This window comes from Lissotriton helveticus, chromosome 7 (genome assembly GCF_964261635.1).
Source record: "Lissotriton helveticus chromosome 7, aLisHel1.1, whole genome shotgun sequence".
NCBI classification, from domain to species: Eukaryota; Metazoa; Chordata; class Amphibia; order Caudata; family Salamandridae; genus Lissotriton; species Lissotriton helveticus.
This window is the reverse complement of record NC_136068.1, coordinates 83,573,719-83,587,530: the sequence shown is the minus strand read 5'-3', so window position 1 is coordinate 83,587,530 and position 13,812 is coordinate 83,573,719. Positions and strand designations below refer to the sequence as shown.

The 13,812-nt window shown below is 45.5% G+C and overlaps 1 protein-coding gene across 1 annotated transcript in view; it reads left to right on the top strand.

Moving 5' to 3' along the window:
* ACRBP (acrosin binding protein) overlaps positions 1-13,812 on the top strand; it is a 182,940-nt gene that overhangs the window by 26,880 nt on the left and 142,248 nt on the right. The window contains exon 2 of the mRNA XM_078652948.1: positions 13,662-13,756. Coding sequence (XP_078509074.1) covers positions 13,662-13,756 — 95 coding nt within the window. The remainder of the gene's footprint in view (positions 1-13,661; positions 13,757-13,812) is intronic.

The following is a 13,812-nucleotide window of genomic DNA, read 5'->3' as shown; positions in this document are numbered from 1 at the left end:
CCCCTCGGGCATTTGTGTAAATGGTGCGACTTTCAGTATTTTCTTAAGAGTTTTGTATTGTGCTTAGCTCCCTGACTCATAAAGAGTTCAGGGTAGTCTTGTTATAAATAAATATACTTTATTTTCATAACAACTTGTGTGGTGTCCTTTCACTTGGTGTTCAAGGGGTAAATGTGATGGTAAAACAGCTGGCTTAACACGCCCTCTAGAGTTTAGCCTAAAGACTGCTCTTGTCCATGCTACTAGGATAGCTGGTCTATCAGGTTGACTTACAACCAATCATCAATAAGGGTTGTTTGGACTGATACAAAGTGCTCACTAGAATAGTGAACATTATATATCAGGCCAACTTCTCACAGTCCCCCATAACTACCCCTGGCCCTGATGCTCCCTTAGGCGAAGGCATAGGGATGAACCAAGTTATTCACTCTGCACTAATCCATGCGGCACAAGGGGAACCCTGTCATTTATGTCCAAATCAAGAAAACTTGCATGACGCTGAAAATAGTTGTATAGATCGCAGCGTTTTGATAGCCCCTATGGAGTGTCCCACAAGAACGCGTCCAAAGCGTGGTTCAAAGCCAGCTGAACAAGTATTGGTAACGAAAAGGAAGCGCGGGGGCTCGACCCAGAAGGGGAGAAAAGCTAAAGTAAAGAAGATAAATGCCCATGAAGAATCATTTGGGGCTCAAGCTATACCTTATAATATCACAGAGTTATCGTCCCCGACAATAGACTTGACAGATCAAGTGTTGCCCCAAAGGATGGACACTCCACTGGATTGGTCACAAGAAATGGGGGATAAACTTGAACAGCTTTTCTATAGGTCCTGCATTCCCATTTATAACATACTGGATGCCATGGAAAAGAGACTGTCAATTCTGGAAGGAGTAGGGGGCAGGGACATAGACACTGGCGGGGCTGTGGTTAGCATACGGAGTGGTTGTGAGTCTGTGGGAGTTCCTGAGGTTATTCCAAATGCTAAGGCTAATCTTTTATCTAAACCAACACAGGCAATAGCATCAAAACGTAACACCACTATGACCACTAGTGACCCTGCCATCCAGTCCAGCCCGAGTGTAACTAAAGGTGTACAACCTACGGGTGGTGAAGGTTTTGGAAAGGGGGGTACAAATTCGGGGCTTTATAAACCAGGCTGTAACAAACAGGTGAACAGTGATCCATTAACGGACTGTCTCCCATGTATAGATCTCCCCCCAGCCTCTGCCCCCTATGTGTGCATTTTGACGGGGGTACCACTACTAAGACCAGGCCAACGAGAGGATTACCCAGACTTGAAAAATAAGTGCATATATTGGCTCAATGTCAATCGGTCTCTTCCCCCTGGGATGTCGGCCGAAATCTTATTTGCAAGAAGGGTGGATTGGGTTGGGAAGAGACACAAAGATACAAAGGGGGATAGTGTTATTATAAACTTTAGAGACCGTTGAGTCGTTGATCACATCTGTAGCTGGGATTATCCGGGTACCGACTCTTGCATTAAGCCATTCCCGCTAACTTACTTCTACCCAGTTTTTTCCCAAGGTTCTTGGAATGGCCAGGGAGGAAGAGGTGGGCTTGTGCAAGGTCCTGAGTGTAGGTTTGGAATTCGCACAGCGAATAGGTATAATGTACTATCTGACCTAGATGAGAGCGATTGACGTAAAGCTGCCCCTAGCTACCAGAGCCCAGTATGCGACGTGAATGCTGTCGACCCACCTATCCTTGGTCACGAATCAGGTGGTCTAGGTGATGCTGTATCCAGTTCTACTATTACTTCGCTAGGTGGGCATACATCCTGCATTGTCCCTGTGGAGAGGAGCACAAAATCCCCTAGAGGCGCAGGGGTTAAGGGATTGCCACCAATTTTGGAGCTGATTTCTAGTCTGGACCAGCTCCTTAGGCAACAAGGGGATCTGGAGCCAGTCGACTGTGGGACCTACAGGGCCGAAAATGTGACGCTGCTATCTTGGAACGTTGCAGGACTGGGCTCTAAGGTAGTACTCCCTGAATGATCCGACTTTATTGAATCCCACGATATATGTCTCCTACAGGAGACATAGGCGATAGAACCCGTGTTTCGACTGGGGTATCTCACATTCCAAGTTTCTGCGATTAAACAACCAAAGGGAAGAGCAATGGGGGGCCTGACGGTTTGGGTTCGGCAGACATTGTGCTGCAAAGTATCTCAAGTTCATACCAATAACATAGATATACTCCAGATAAGAATTACCCCAGTGCATGACCCTAAATTGTGTATTTTTAATGTTTATGCAAGAGGCCTCAAAGGTGGGAGAAGCTCAGAGGTTGTAGCAGACCTGGAGATGTTGTTGGACGGTATGCCGAGGGGTACTGATGCTATAGTAGTAGGGGACTTCAACACCACGCCCGAACCACTGGGGTTGGAAGATCAGTCCCTCACGGAGGACAAAGACACGAAATGGGGCATACCTACCCTAGAGATCGAACCAATCAAGAAGTGGACGGAGGCAGCCGTCCAACTAAAGGGAATGTGTGTAGGCCAGCAGTTGAGGGCCGTAAACGGGCATACATTGTCAGATAAGCAGGGGGCTGAGACCTTTAATAACGGGGCCAGGTCGAGCCGCATTGATTATGTCCTTGTAAGTCTACCTTTGTGTCAGTTCGTAAGGGACATGGTCGTTACTAATCGTGTTGAAAGCGATCATGACCCACTTATAGTTACGGTAATCGTACTGTTTGGAGAAGCAATACCACCTAGGATAGAGGTGGGGGGTAGTGAATTGGCATTAACCAATGACATGCGTCACCTGAAATGGAGACATGTTTCTGATTCCCCAGATGCTTTGTTAGCCATGAACAAGGAGGTGGACAGGGTAGTGGAAGAGTGGGGAACTGGTGAGGACAGCCAGCTCTCGTTGTCTAGTGTTACAGCGACACACACTGCCCTCTTTGACCGGCTAAAACTATTCTTCTGAAAACCTATTAATTTCAATAGTGTCAAGCGTAAGAAAGTGGAAGGGTGGTTTAATGAGAAATGTCGCACTGTGCAGAGATCACTAGGGTAAGCACTAGGTACCAGGGACTCAGTAAAAGTAGCGCTGGCACGTGACTCCTATAGAAAGGCAGTTAAAGAAGCAAAAAAGCTCTGGGACCAGGCAAGATGGCAGGAGCTCGAGGAGGCATGTGTGTCCAGGAATCCTAAAATATTTTGGGACACATATAAGTGGGACCGGGGGGGGGGGGGTTTCCTGATCCCCCACAAAACAATGTTGCCCATCATTCATGGGTTGAACACTTCGAACCCCAGTATGCTTCTCTGGGGGACGAGGTGAGCATGGATCCCTACTTCCACTGCTATTTCTCAAGCGGGATATTTACACTAGCGGACGTGGATAGGGGATAGGGCCATAAATTCCATAACACCAGGACGAGCACCTGGAACAGATAGAATCCCTGCGGACGTGTTTTTGAGCAATAAACCATCCTGGCGATTGTATATTAGACACCTAGCAAATGCAATTGCCCGTGGTGCCCCAATTCCGGCCTCCTGGAAGGGGGCAGAGATAATCCCAGTATTTAAACAAGCATTGAAAATGCAATAGGTCTCGCAATAGAAGAGTTTGACCTTTTGGTTTTGCAAATGGATGAGTGGCGTTGCGTGGATGAGTGGCGTTGCGTGGATGAGTGGCGTTGCGTGGATGAGTGGCGTTGCGTGGATGAGTGGCGTTGCGTGGATGAGTGGCGTTGCGTGGATGAGTTGCCTGTGTGAGTGGCGTTGCGTGTGTGAGTGGCGTTGCGTGTGTGGGTGGCGTTGCGTGTGTGGGTGGCGTTGTGTGTATGAGTGGCGTTGCGTGTGTGAGTGGCGTTGCGTGTGTGAGTGGCGTTGCGTGTGTGAGTGGCGTTGCGTCGATGAGTGGCGTTGCGTCGATGAGTGGCGTTGCGTCGATGAGTGGCGTTGCGTCGATGAGTGGCGTTGCGTCGATGAGTGGCATTGCGAGGATGAGTTGCGTGTGTGAGTGGCGTTGCGTGTGTGAGTGGCGTTGCGTGTGTGAGTGGCGTTGCGTGTGTGAGTGGCGTTGCGTGTGTGAGAGGCGTTGCGTGTGTGAGTGGCCTTGCGTGTGTGAGTGGCCTTGCGTCGATGAGTGGCCTTGCGTCGATGAGTGGCCTTGCGTCGATGAGTTGCGTGGGTGAGTGGCGTTGTGTGGGTGAGTGGCGTTGCGTGGGTGAGTGGCGTTGCGTGGGTGAGTGGCGTTGCGTGTGTGAGTGGCGTGAGTGGCGTTGCGTGTGTGAGTGGCGTTGCGTGGGTGAGTGGCGTTGCGTGTGTGAGTGGCGTTGCGTGTGTGAGTGGCGTTGCGTGTGTGAGTGGCGTTGCGTGTGTGAGTGGCGTTGCGTCGATGAGTGGCGTTGCGTCGATGAGTGGCCTTGCGTCGATGAGTTGCGTGTGTGAGTGGCGTTGCGTGGGTGAGTGGCGTTGCGTGGGTGAGTGGCGTTGCGTGGGTGAGTGGCGTTGTGTGGGTGAGTGGCGTTGCGTGGGTGAGTGGCGTTGCGTGTGTGAGTGGCGTTGCGTGTGTGAGTGGCGTTGCGTGGGTGAGTGGCGTTGCGTGTGTGAGTGGCGTTGCGTGTGAGAGTGGCGTTGCGTCGATGAGTGGTGTTGCGTCGATGAGTGGGGTTGCGTGGATGAGTTGCGTGTGTGAGTGGCGTTGCGTGTGAAATCAGCAGTGAAAAACGTGTTTATTTGTGAGCAGCTTAAAAGAAGTAAACTTAAAACTTGTCAAACACCATACATCATAAATTAGGCAAAATAGCTATAACAAGCTGAACTTCTTGCATCCATTATCGTTGCTCGAGTGATGCGCCCAAGATCACACAGAGGCTAGGAGAAAGGGTCGGGTTTGTGGTTAGGATGGACTAAGACTGCTGGAGAAGGGCACAGTGGGGAAGGATGATGTGAACTTCCAAAGCTTTCCCTAGACCTTTCCGAATGTTGTGAAAAGTACATTTATTCGAAGCTTTAGAAAAGGAGCTGAGCTCGAGAAGCGCCTAGAAGCACCCAAAGTTACTGAGGAAGCCAAGGCGCTGAGGAGGGTTGGAGGGAAGGAGAGAGGCTGAGCTCGAGAAGCGCCTAGAAGACGTAAAGTTACTAAGGAAACCAAGGAACTGTGGAGGGGTGCTGGAGCGAAAGGAGAGAGGTTGAGCTCGAGAAGCGCCTAGGAGGACATTAAGTCACTGAGGAAGCCAAAGCGCTGTGAAGGGAAGGAGAGAGGCTGAGCTTGAGAAGCGCTTAGAAGGACGTAAAGTCACTGAGGAAACCAAGGCGCTGCGGAGGAGTGGAAGAAAAGGGGAGAACCTGAACTCGAGAGAAGCGCCTAGTATTAGAGGAATGGAACACAGTGAGAGAGAATGGATGAGAGTAAAAAACAAGAAAGGAAACAAGACGAGGGCATTGCTGTGGGGAGGGGGGGGGAGGAGAAATGCACACGGCGGGCAGGGGAGGGGGCGGAGCGGGGAGAGCGGCATGAGGGTGTGAAGCAGCCGGGGCCTTTGAAGTGAAGCTAAGCTTCACTTCAAAGGTGTGGGAGGAGTGCGGCTGAGGGAACAGACGGCGATTTGATGATGTGCACGCGCATTTTAGGTCAATGCGCTTGCGCATTGACCTAAAAGCCACGGGCACAGCACCAAATCGCCACAGTTAGGTAAACTTTGTTTAAAGCCCTATAGTCTCGCTTCTCTCAATGCGCATGCGCATTGATAGGTCACGAGACCTAAAAAGGGGATAAATCCTTAGCAGCCAATTGCAGACCAAATAGTCTCATAGATTCCATCCAAAAAATTATGGGTCGACTGATTCTACAAAAAGTCCAGGCATGGATGGAAGATGAGAAGATCCTATCTCCACTGCAAGCGGGGTTCCGACCCCTTACTAGTACCATCGACCAGGTCTTCCGGTTTGTTAACATCTATGGGATGACAGTTGTTCTGGGGAAATGGGGCCTTGTACGTGGTTTTTGTGGATCTGAAGGCAGCCTTTGACCTAGTGCCTCGACACAGGCTGTGGTGTGTCCTGAGGGATATGGGGATGTTGCCTGACTTATTATCTCTGATCGTCCGCCTACATGAGGGTAACCATGCGTGTGTGCGTTGGGGGGCCCGGGGGGAGGTGACAGAGTAATTTCCCGTGGACAGGGGAGTGCGACAGAATTGCGTGCTTGCACCACTCTTCCTTAAAGGGGTGGCTGGTTTCCTCTCCTCGGTCCCCCTGGATGCCCCGATGCTGGCGAATGAACATGTACCTATCCTCATGTTTGCGGACGATACTTTAATTATTTTCAAGACCCCCAGCGGCCTGCAGAAAGCTTTAAGCAGGTTTGAGGACTTTTGTTCCATGCGGGCCTTACCATTAATACGGAAAAAACAAAGTTCATGTCTTTCAATGAACACAGGTCATTCCGGGGTAAGGTATATATGAATAACGTCCCCCTTGAAAAAGTTTATGCTTTTACCTACCTAGGAGTGATGATACAGGCAAACATGGGGTGGTCAAAAGAAATCGATATTGCCACTCTAAAGCATAAGCAGCAGGCTGGGATTCTTGCAACTAAGTTTAGAACCTCATTGTCCAAACCAATTAGCCCATTGATGGAAATCTATGGAATGAAGGTTCTAAGCTCAGCGCTTTACGGAGCAGAGCTCTGGGGGTTTGCAAATTTATCAACCCTATCAGTAGTTGAAAATTCTTTTCTCCGGAAGGCTACTAGTGTCCCGAAAAGCACGCCAATGTACCCACTGTTGCTAGATCTGGGTAGAAAAACAGTAACTGATCTGGATAAAACTCCGACCTCTCTTGTATTGGCGAAGACTGTGGTGTACGGCTGAGCTTGCCCACTACGCCACGGGCCTCAAAGATGTAATGGTCACCGATCAATTTCATAAGATTAGATGGCTGAGAGAGATCAGGGCGTTGCTGGAAAATCTAGGTTTGAGTGACTTGTGGGCCGATCCCCTCAATGCATCATTTCCTTCTAAGAAGATCTTGAAGGAGATGTATTGGGACAAGATCATGATTACAGCATGCACAAATGGCTCAACAAGGCATTTGACTGGCCAATTCCTTGAATTTAAGATTAGGCCTGCACTAGAACAATATTGGGATGCTATTGAAAAAACATTTGACAGAAAGCTGTATTTCCAATTGAGGGTCGGTACACTACCTGTCAGGTCATTCACTAGTAAATGGACAGGGGTGGCTGAGAAGGTGTGCCCAAAATGTCATGAAGAACAAGAAACAATTAGTCATCTGTTGTTTTTTTGCCCTTTGTATAAGAAACCCCGTGCTATGTGGGTAATACCTATCTGTAAATTACTTGGCTTTAGTAGGCATGGAGAGGCGCTGAGAGTACTAACACCGGATTCATCTCCATTAATATCAACTGCAGTAGCCAAATTTTTGGGATGGGCCTGGTCTATCCGGGCAAAGGCACTTTGTTAGGGCTGTTTATGGATCTAATCTTTTTAATGTCATTTTTGTATCCCATTTTTTTACAATGAACTGGGGTAGGAAATACTTGAGGAATATTGTTGATTTATGTACTTATCTTATCAATTTTAACAAGATCCTTATCCAGCAGTTATATGAGGTTTAATATTTTCTTAAGTTGTTCTTAAAAATGTGTAATATTTATTATTTTAAATCGTGTGTGTATGTATGTTGTGCTTTTATGACAAATCTGTCGAATAAAGCTATTTTGACTTGCTTTGAGTGTGCTCCAAATTTAGTCCAATCCACTCCAGCTTCAGACATAATGGTTCTTACCGATCTGGAGATAGTAGCTGCTGGTATAGCTTTAAAAGGCTTGACAAAAGAAATCAGCAACTGATTTTCACCAACTGGTCTAACAACAGACTTAACACTTTCGTAAGCATTCAACCAATTAACAATGCAGAGTTTTTTTACAATCATTAAAATAAGGGTAAACAATACACTCAGACATTGTTTTGGTTCATCTACGTAAGTCAAAATGGACCCCTGTCTGGGGGAAAAAATCTGTTGTAAATTTCTAATGCTCTAACATCAGATACTCTTCTGAAGGATATAAGGCAGAGAAGAATAGCTAATTTCATAGACAACTGTTTTCTAGATAGTAAAGGGTTGTTAGGCCAATACATAAATAAGTCAAATATAAGATTGACGTTCCATAAGGATTGATATCTAGCCATAGGAGGGCATTTAAGTCTTATCCCTTTCAATACTCTTCGGATCAAGGGATCGCTACCAACTGAAAATTAATTAATCAGTGAGTGTCCAGCCGAAATTCCTGATCTATAACAGTTAACAGTTCAATAGCAAAGGCCTAATCTAAATAACTCCACTACGAAATTGGCTATATAAATATAGGGGCATCCACAGGACCAAAATCTTGTTACATGCACCAACTAGACTATTTTTTGCATACACCAGTATTTCTTTTTCTTGTTCCTGGTGCCCATGACTCATCCAGTAGGCTTTTAGCCTCTCCTGGAAGGCCTGAGTATCTGCTTGATCACCTGAAAACCGCCAAAAAGAAGGTTCATGTTTCCTTCTAGTAAGAGACGGGGGCATAACAAAGGCCCCTGCGGTGCGGGGGCCCCGAGCTCCAGGGGGTCCTTCAGCCCAGTACCCTGTCAGCAGAGCTCCTAAGTATGGTCGGAGGGGGCCCCCTTCATGTGCTGTGCAGGTGGGCCCCCTCAAGTTTTGTTACGCCACTGGTAAGAGAAGATGTTGCTCCCCTTTTTGTCCAAGGAGAAGGTCTAAATTAGCAGGAACTAAACGTGGGAAATCTATTGCAAGTTCCAGGAACCCCGGGAAACCATACCTGTATATCCCAAAAGGGAGTTATCAAACTTATCTTGTAATTCTCTCTCCGTGTTTTCAATAATACACTCTGTATTAGAGGGAAAGGGGGAAGAACATAACAGTTCCCCATGTCCGATGTTTGAAATAGAGCATCTACCCCCATCGCTTTGGGGTCTGGTCTCCAACTGAAGTAGTCTTCTACTTGATATGTTAATCTGCTAGCGAACAGATCCACTTGGATGGGGCCCCATAGGTTCTGAATCTTTTGAAAAACCTTTGAATTCAGTTTCCAGTCGCTCGAGTCCCTTAGAAACCTTGAGTTCCAATCTGCTCTTATATTCCAGTGACCAGGAATGAACTCTGCTTTTAGTAAAATTTTCTGAGTCCAGGAAAAATACCAAATTTCCTTAGCCATATTGGCGAGTGTTCTGGACCTTGCGCCCCCTAGGCGATTGATATAGGACACAGCTGTGAAGTTGTCCGGTCTCAAGAGAACTACGCTGTTCTTTATGGATGACTTGAAGCTAATCAGTGCGTTTAAATCAGCCATCATCTCTAGACAATTTATGTGAAGTAGACGTTCCTCCTTAGACCATTTCCCTCCTGTCTCTGTCAAACCTATTCTCTCACCCCAACCTAGGTTGCTTGCGTCTGATTCTACTAAGAAATCTGGGACATTCCCGAAGATTGCCTTGCCGTTCCAACTGTCCAGATTGTTCCACCACCACGGAAGATCCTCTTGTGCTTCTTGAGACAAGGGGATCTCGTCTGAGTACCATAGCCCCTTCCTTAAACCCAAGGATTTTAATATCTGCAGGCCCTGTAGTGTAAAGAACCTGGTGAAACAGCTTGGATAGAAGAGGACAGAAGGCCAACCACTCTTGCTAAGGATCTTAGGCTCAGAGTAGCCTTTGAAAGGAAATGGGCTACTTCCTTCTTTATTTTTGTCAATTTTTTAAGGGTAATTGTAATTGGCTGGTAATGGTATTCACCTTAAAACCTAGGAACTCTAGATTCTGAGTAGGAGTTGTTACAGACTTTTCTGTGTTGACAATGAAACATAGTCCGTCTAAGAGGTCTACTGTCCATTTCATGTGTATTAGTAATTTTTCCTGACTCTGTGACATGATCATCATATCGTCTAGGTAGATTATAATCCGGACACCCCTTTTCCTTAGAAAGGCTACTACAGGTCTTAGAACTTTGGTGAAGTACCAAGGAGCTGATGATAGGCCAAAGGAGAGACAGCAGAACTGGTAAAGTGTGCCCTTCCATGAGAACCTTAAATATTTCTGAGTTGTAGTCCATTGGTATTGTGAAATAAGCATCCTTGAGATCCAATTTTACAAGCCAATCTTTCTCTCGTAGGGTGTCTCTCAAAAGATGGATACCCTCCATCTTGAAGTGTCTATATACTTAAAAAGCGTTCAGCTGTCTTAGGTTTACCCCATGTCCTTTTTCTTTACTAAAAAGATTGTACTCGTGAAACCGTCCCTTGTGTTTCTGACTTGGTGAATGGCACCTTTCTGTAACATTTGGATCACCTCTAGTTCTACTACTTCTGATTGTTCTTGATCTAGGATCTACTCTCTGGGTGGGTGTGTTTGATAAGGTGTGAGGGTAATATCTATCTTGAGACCACTTACTGTATTGTGTATCCATGGGTCGTTTGTTATTAAACGCCAGTTTTGGCTGAAAATCTGTAACCGTCCCCCGACCTTTACAGTGGAAGAAACAAGAGGAATAGGAACTCTTACCTTGGTTTCCACCTGTCTGTAATCTGCCTTTGCCGCCACGTGAACGTGTACTTCGGCCTCTTTATGGGAAGAAGGTATTAGGACCTCTGTTGTCCACGGCTGGCAGTCAGTGCCATCCGGCCAGCCTGGGCGAAAACTCTTCAACCAAACATGCGCCCCATGTTAGATTGAGCCCTGCTGAAGGCTGAGAAAATTGAAATATATTTTATTTTATTTTTTTATGTATAAAGTTTTATAAAGCGCGAACATGACCAAAATGTTGGGGTCAGAGCGCTGTACAACTTAATTAATAGCATCAAATATACAAGGACCAAAATATAGAATATACAGCATGAAAAGATAATACAAAGAGACATAGTGAAAACGCCAGCAAAGAAATCAAATTGGCATGGATAGTCGCCTCAGATAAGAAGGAGATTATTCAGTAGTCTCATTTTTACTTTGTTTTTTAAAAGAACGAATGAAGGGATGGTCCTGATCTCTGGGGGAAGAGAGTTCCAAATTCTCGGGGCAAGTCCAGAGAAAGATCCCTTATATGTTTTTTTGGGTGAAATTTTGGGGGTTTCAACAGTAGGGAGAATGTACTATGAGAAGCTCTATTCCTTCTGGATAGCACCAGTTTCTGAGCCAGGTAGCGAGGAGTGTTGTGGTGGATGGCTTTGTATGTCATGCATGCTATTTTTAGGTGGATCCTAGATTCATATGGTAGCCATTTCAGAGAGTGGAGGGCTGGGGTGATGTGATCATTTTTCTTTACGCCTGTGATGAGCTGTGTAGCAGCATGGATGGTAGCCCTCAACAGTGCTAGTTTTATTTTCGGTAGGCAAACAAGGGTAGCATTCCCATAGTCAAGTTTGGAGATCACAAGAGCCTGAACCGCCATCTTTAGATCTGCATTGGGCAGGAAAGGCTGGAGTTTTCTTAAGAAATTGGCCCCTCTGGTTGTGGAGCTGATGTGATTCATCATGGAGAGGTTGTTGTCTAGTGTTATTCCCAGGGATTTTGCTGAATCAACAATATGTGGGGTACAGTTCAAGGCAGTGAGTAGTGGGAGCCAGCCTTTGATGTTAGAGGTGGGTTTGGGAGGCGAGATTAATAGGAATTCCGTTTTGAGGAAGGTTAAGTTTGAGGTGGTTAAGTGTTAACCAGTATTGAGTTTTGTTCAAGATGTTATTGAGAGTGCTGATGTCGTTAGGAGTGGTAATCTTCATGTACATTTGCTTATCATCAGCGTACATATGGTAGGAGATGTTGGGAGCGTTTGAGGATTTCAGTTAGGGGTTCCATGTAAATATTAAACTGGGTGGGCGAAAGTGAAGAACTTTGGGAAACGCTGATAGTGAATAGTGTCTGATCAGATAAGTCATGATTGAGTAGGACTCGTTGAGATCTGTTTTGTAGGAATGAGCAGAACCATTTTAAGACAGTACCATAGAGAACCATCCTAAGTTCCAAGAGGTTCAGGAGGGTTTCATGTTTGACTGTGCCAAACCCTGATGATAGGTCAAGAAGGATTAAAAGACAAGATTCATTATAATCAAGAAAGCATAAAGCATGGTCGACAATGGGGACCATGGCGGTTTCAGTACTGTGACCTGGTCTGTAATCAGTTTGGTAGTGGTCGAGGAGTTGGTGCTGGTGATTGCAGAGTTGCTGATGAACAAATTTTTACAGGAGCTTGGCTATGGTTGGGGTACTCGAAATGGGCCGAAAATTGTTGGGATCAGAGTGATTTGCATCTGGCTTTTTTAGTATAGGTGTGACTTGTCCACTTTTTAGACAGTCCGGCATGGTGCCTTGCATAAGAGAGGCGTTGATAATTCTGGTCTATAGTACTTTCCTAGTGCTTTAATAAACCTTTCTCCAAAGAGTAAGCGATTGCAGTCACCCTTGCCAATTGAAATGCCCTTTTCCCTTGGGAGAGCTTGGTTTGTTGTATTTCTATTGATCCTTTCTTTGTTCGAATAATATAATTCTATCACTTCTCATCCTGCAGGATGTTTCTGCTTCAAATTCATTATCTCCAATCAGGATTATCAGGTACATGCATCATTGTTGCCGTTTGCGATTCCTTAATTGCGAAAATTAAGAAATCGCAATTAAGGAATCGCAAACGGTAATGCATCAAAATATCGCAATTTTATTAGCGATTCCTTATTATTCCTTAATTGTGATTCACAATTTGCGAATCGCAATTAAGGAATCTCTTCCCATTGATTCCTATGGGCCAAAAGGCCCATAGGAATCAATAGGAAGACAATCTCAATTTGCGATTCGCAACTAGCTAATCGCAAATTGAGATTGCGATTTAAAGGGTGCAGGGGTGTCCAAAGGACACCCTGTTGCACCCCTGAAATCAATCTATGCACATATGGTGTGCACACACATGCCCTAAGGGCATGTGTGAGCACAACATGACAGTTTGAAAAAAGCAATAAAATGCATTTATTAGTATTTTCGCAAATTACCATGAGGTCCTACCTCATGGTAATTTTTTCCCTCCTAATTGTGAATTCGCAATTGTTAAAGGTGTCATGCATTGCATTTAAGGAATCGCAAATTGCGATTCCTTAAATGCAATCGCATTTTTAGAAATCGCAAAAAATAGCGATTTCTTGTATTTTTGTTAAATGCATCCCAAATAGTGATTTAGGAATCACAAACGGACGATTTTAGCGATTCGCACCGTTTGCGATTCCTAAATCGCTTGATGCATGTGGCTGTATAAGTGCTTTATTTTGACCTCTACTTCTGAACGAATTACAGCTGACTCTGTCAATGTCTGAATAATTTTGCATGCTGACTTTTTCCTTTATTTCTGAGTGTGGTTATTCTATCAAATGACAATTGTGCATTTTCTATTAAGGTTGTAGCTACTGTATTGAAAGTGCAAAATGTTGACTGTATACTTGATGGGCCAGTGGCACCTGCTATTAACTCTAGAATGGACTTACTGTTTTACCTGTTGATCTTTTCTCTGTAGCATCAAGTCCATTTACATTTGTTCTTCTTCGTCTCATTCAGCTTGAATGGTCTTTAATAATTTCTGCTCTGTTCTTGTTGTTTTCCTATTGGCTTGCTTCGTGCTCCAGGCCGAATCTGCAGCGAGATGGAGTCGCCTCCATGGTTCGATTCCTTCTGCAAGTTTGCGGAGTACCGGTGTTCGAGTGGGCAATATTACATCAAGGTAAGCCCCTTAGGCCAACCCAATGGGTACCACCCGCCTCTAACTGCATGTGATCC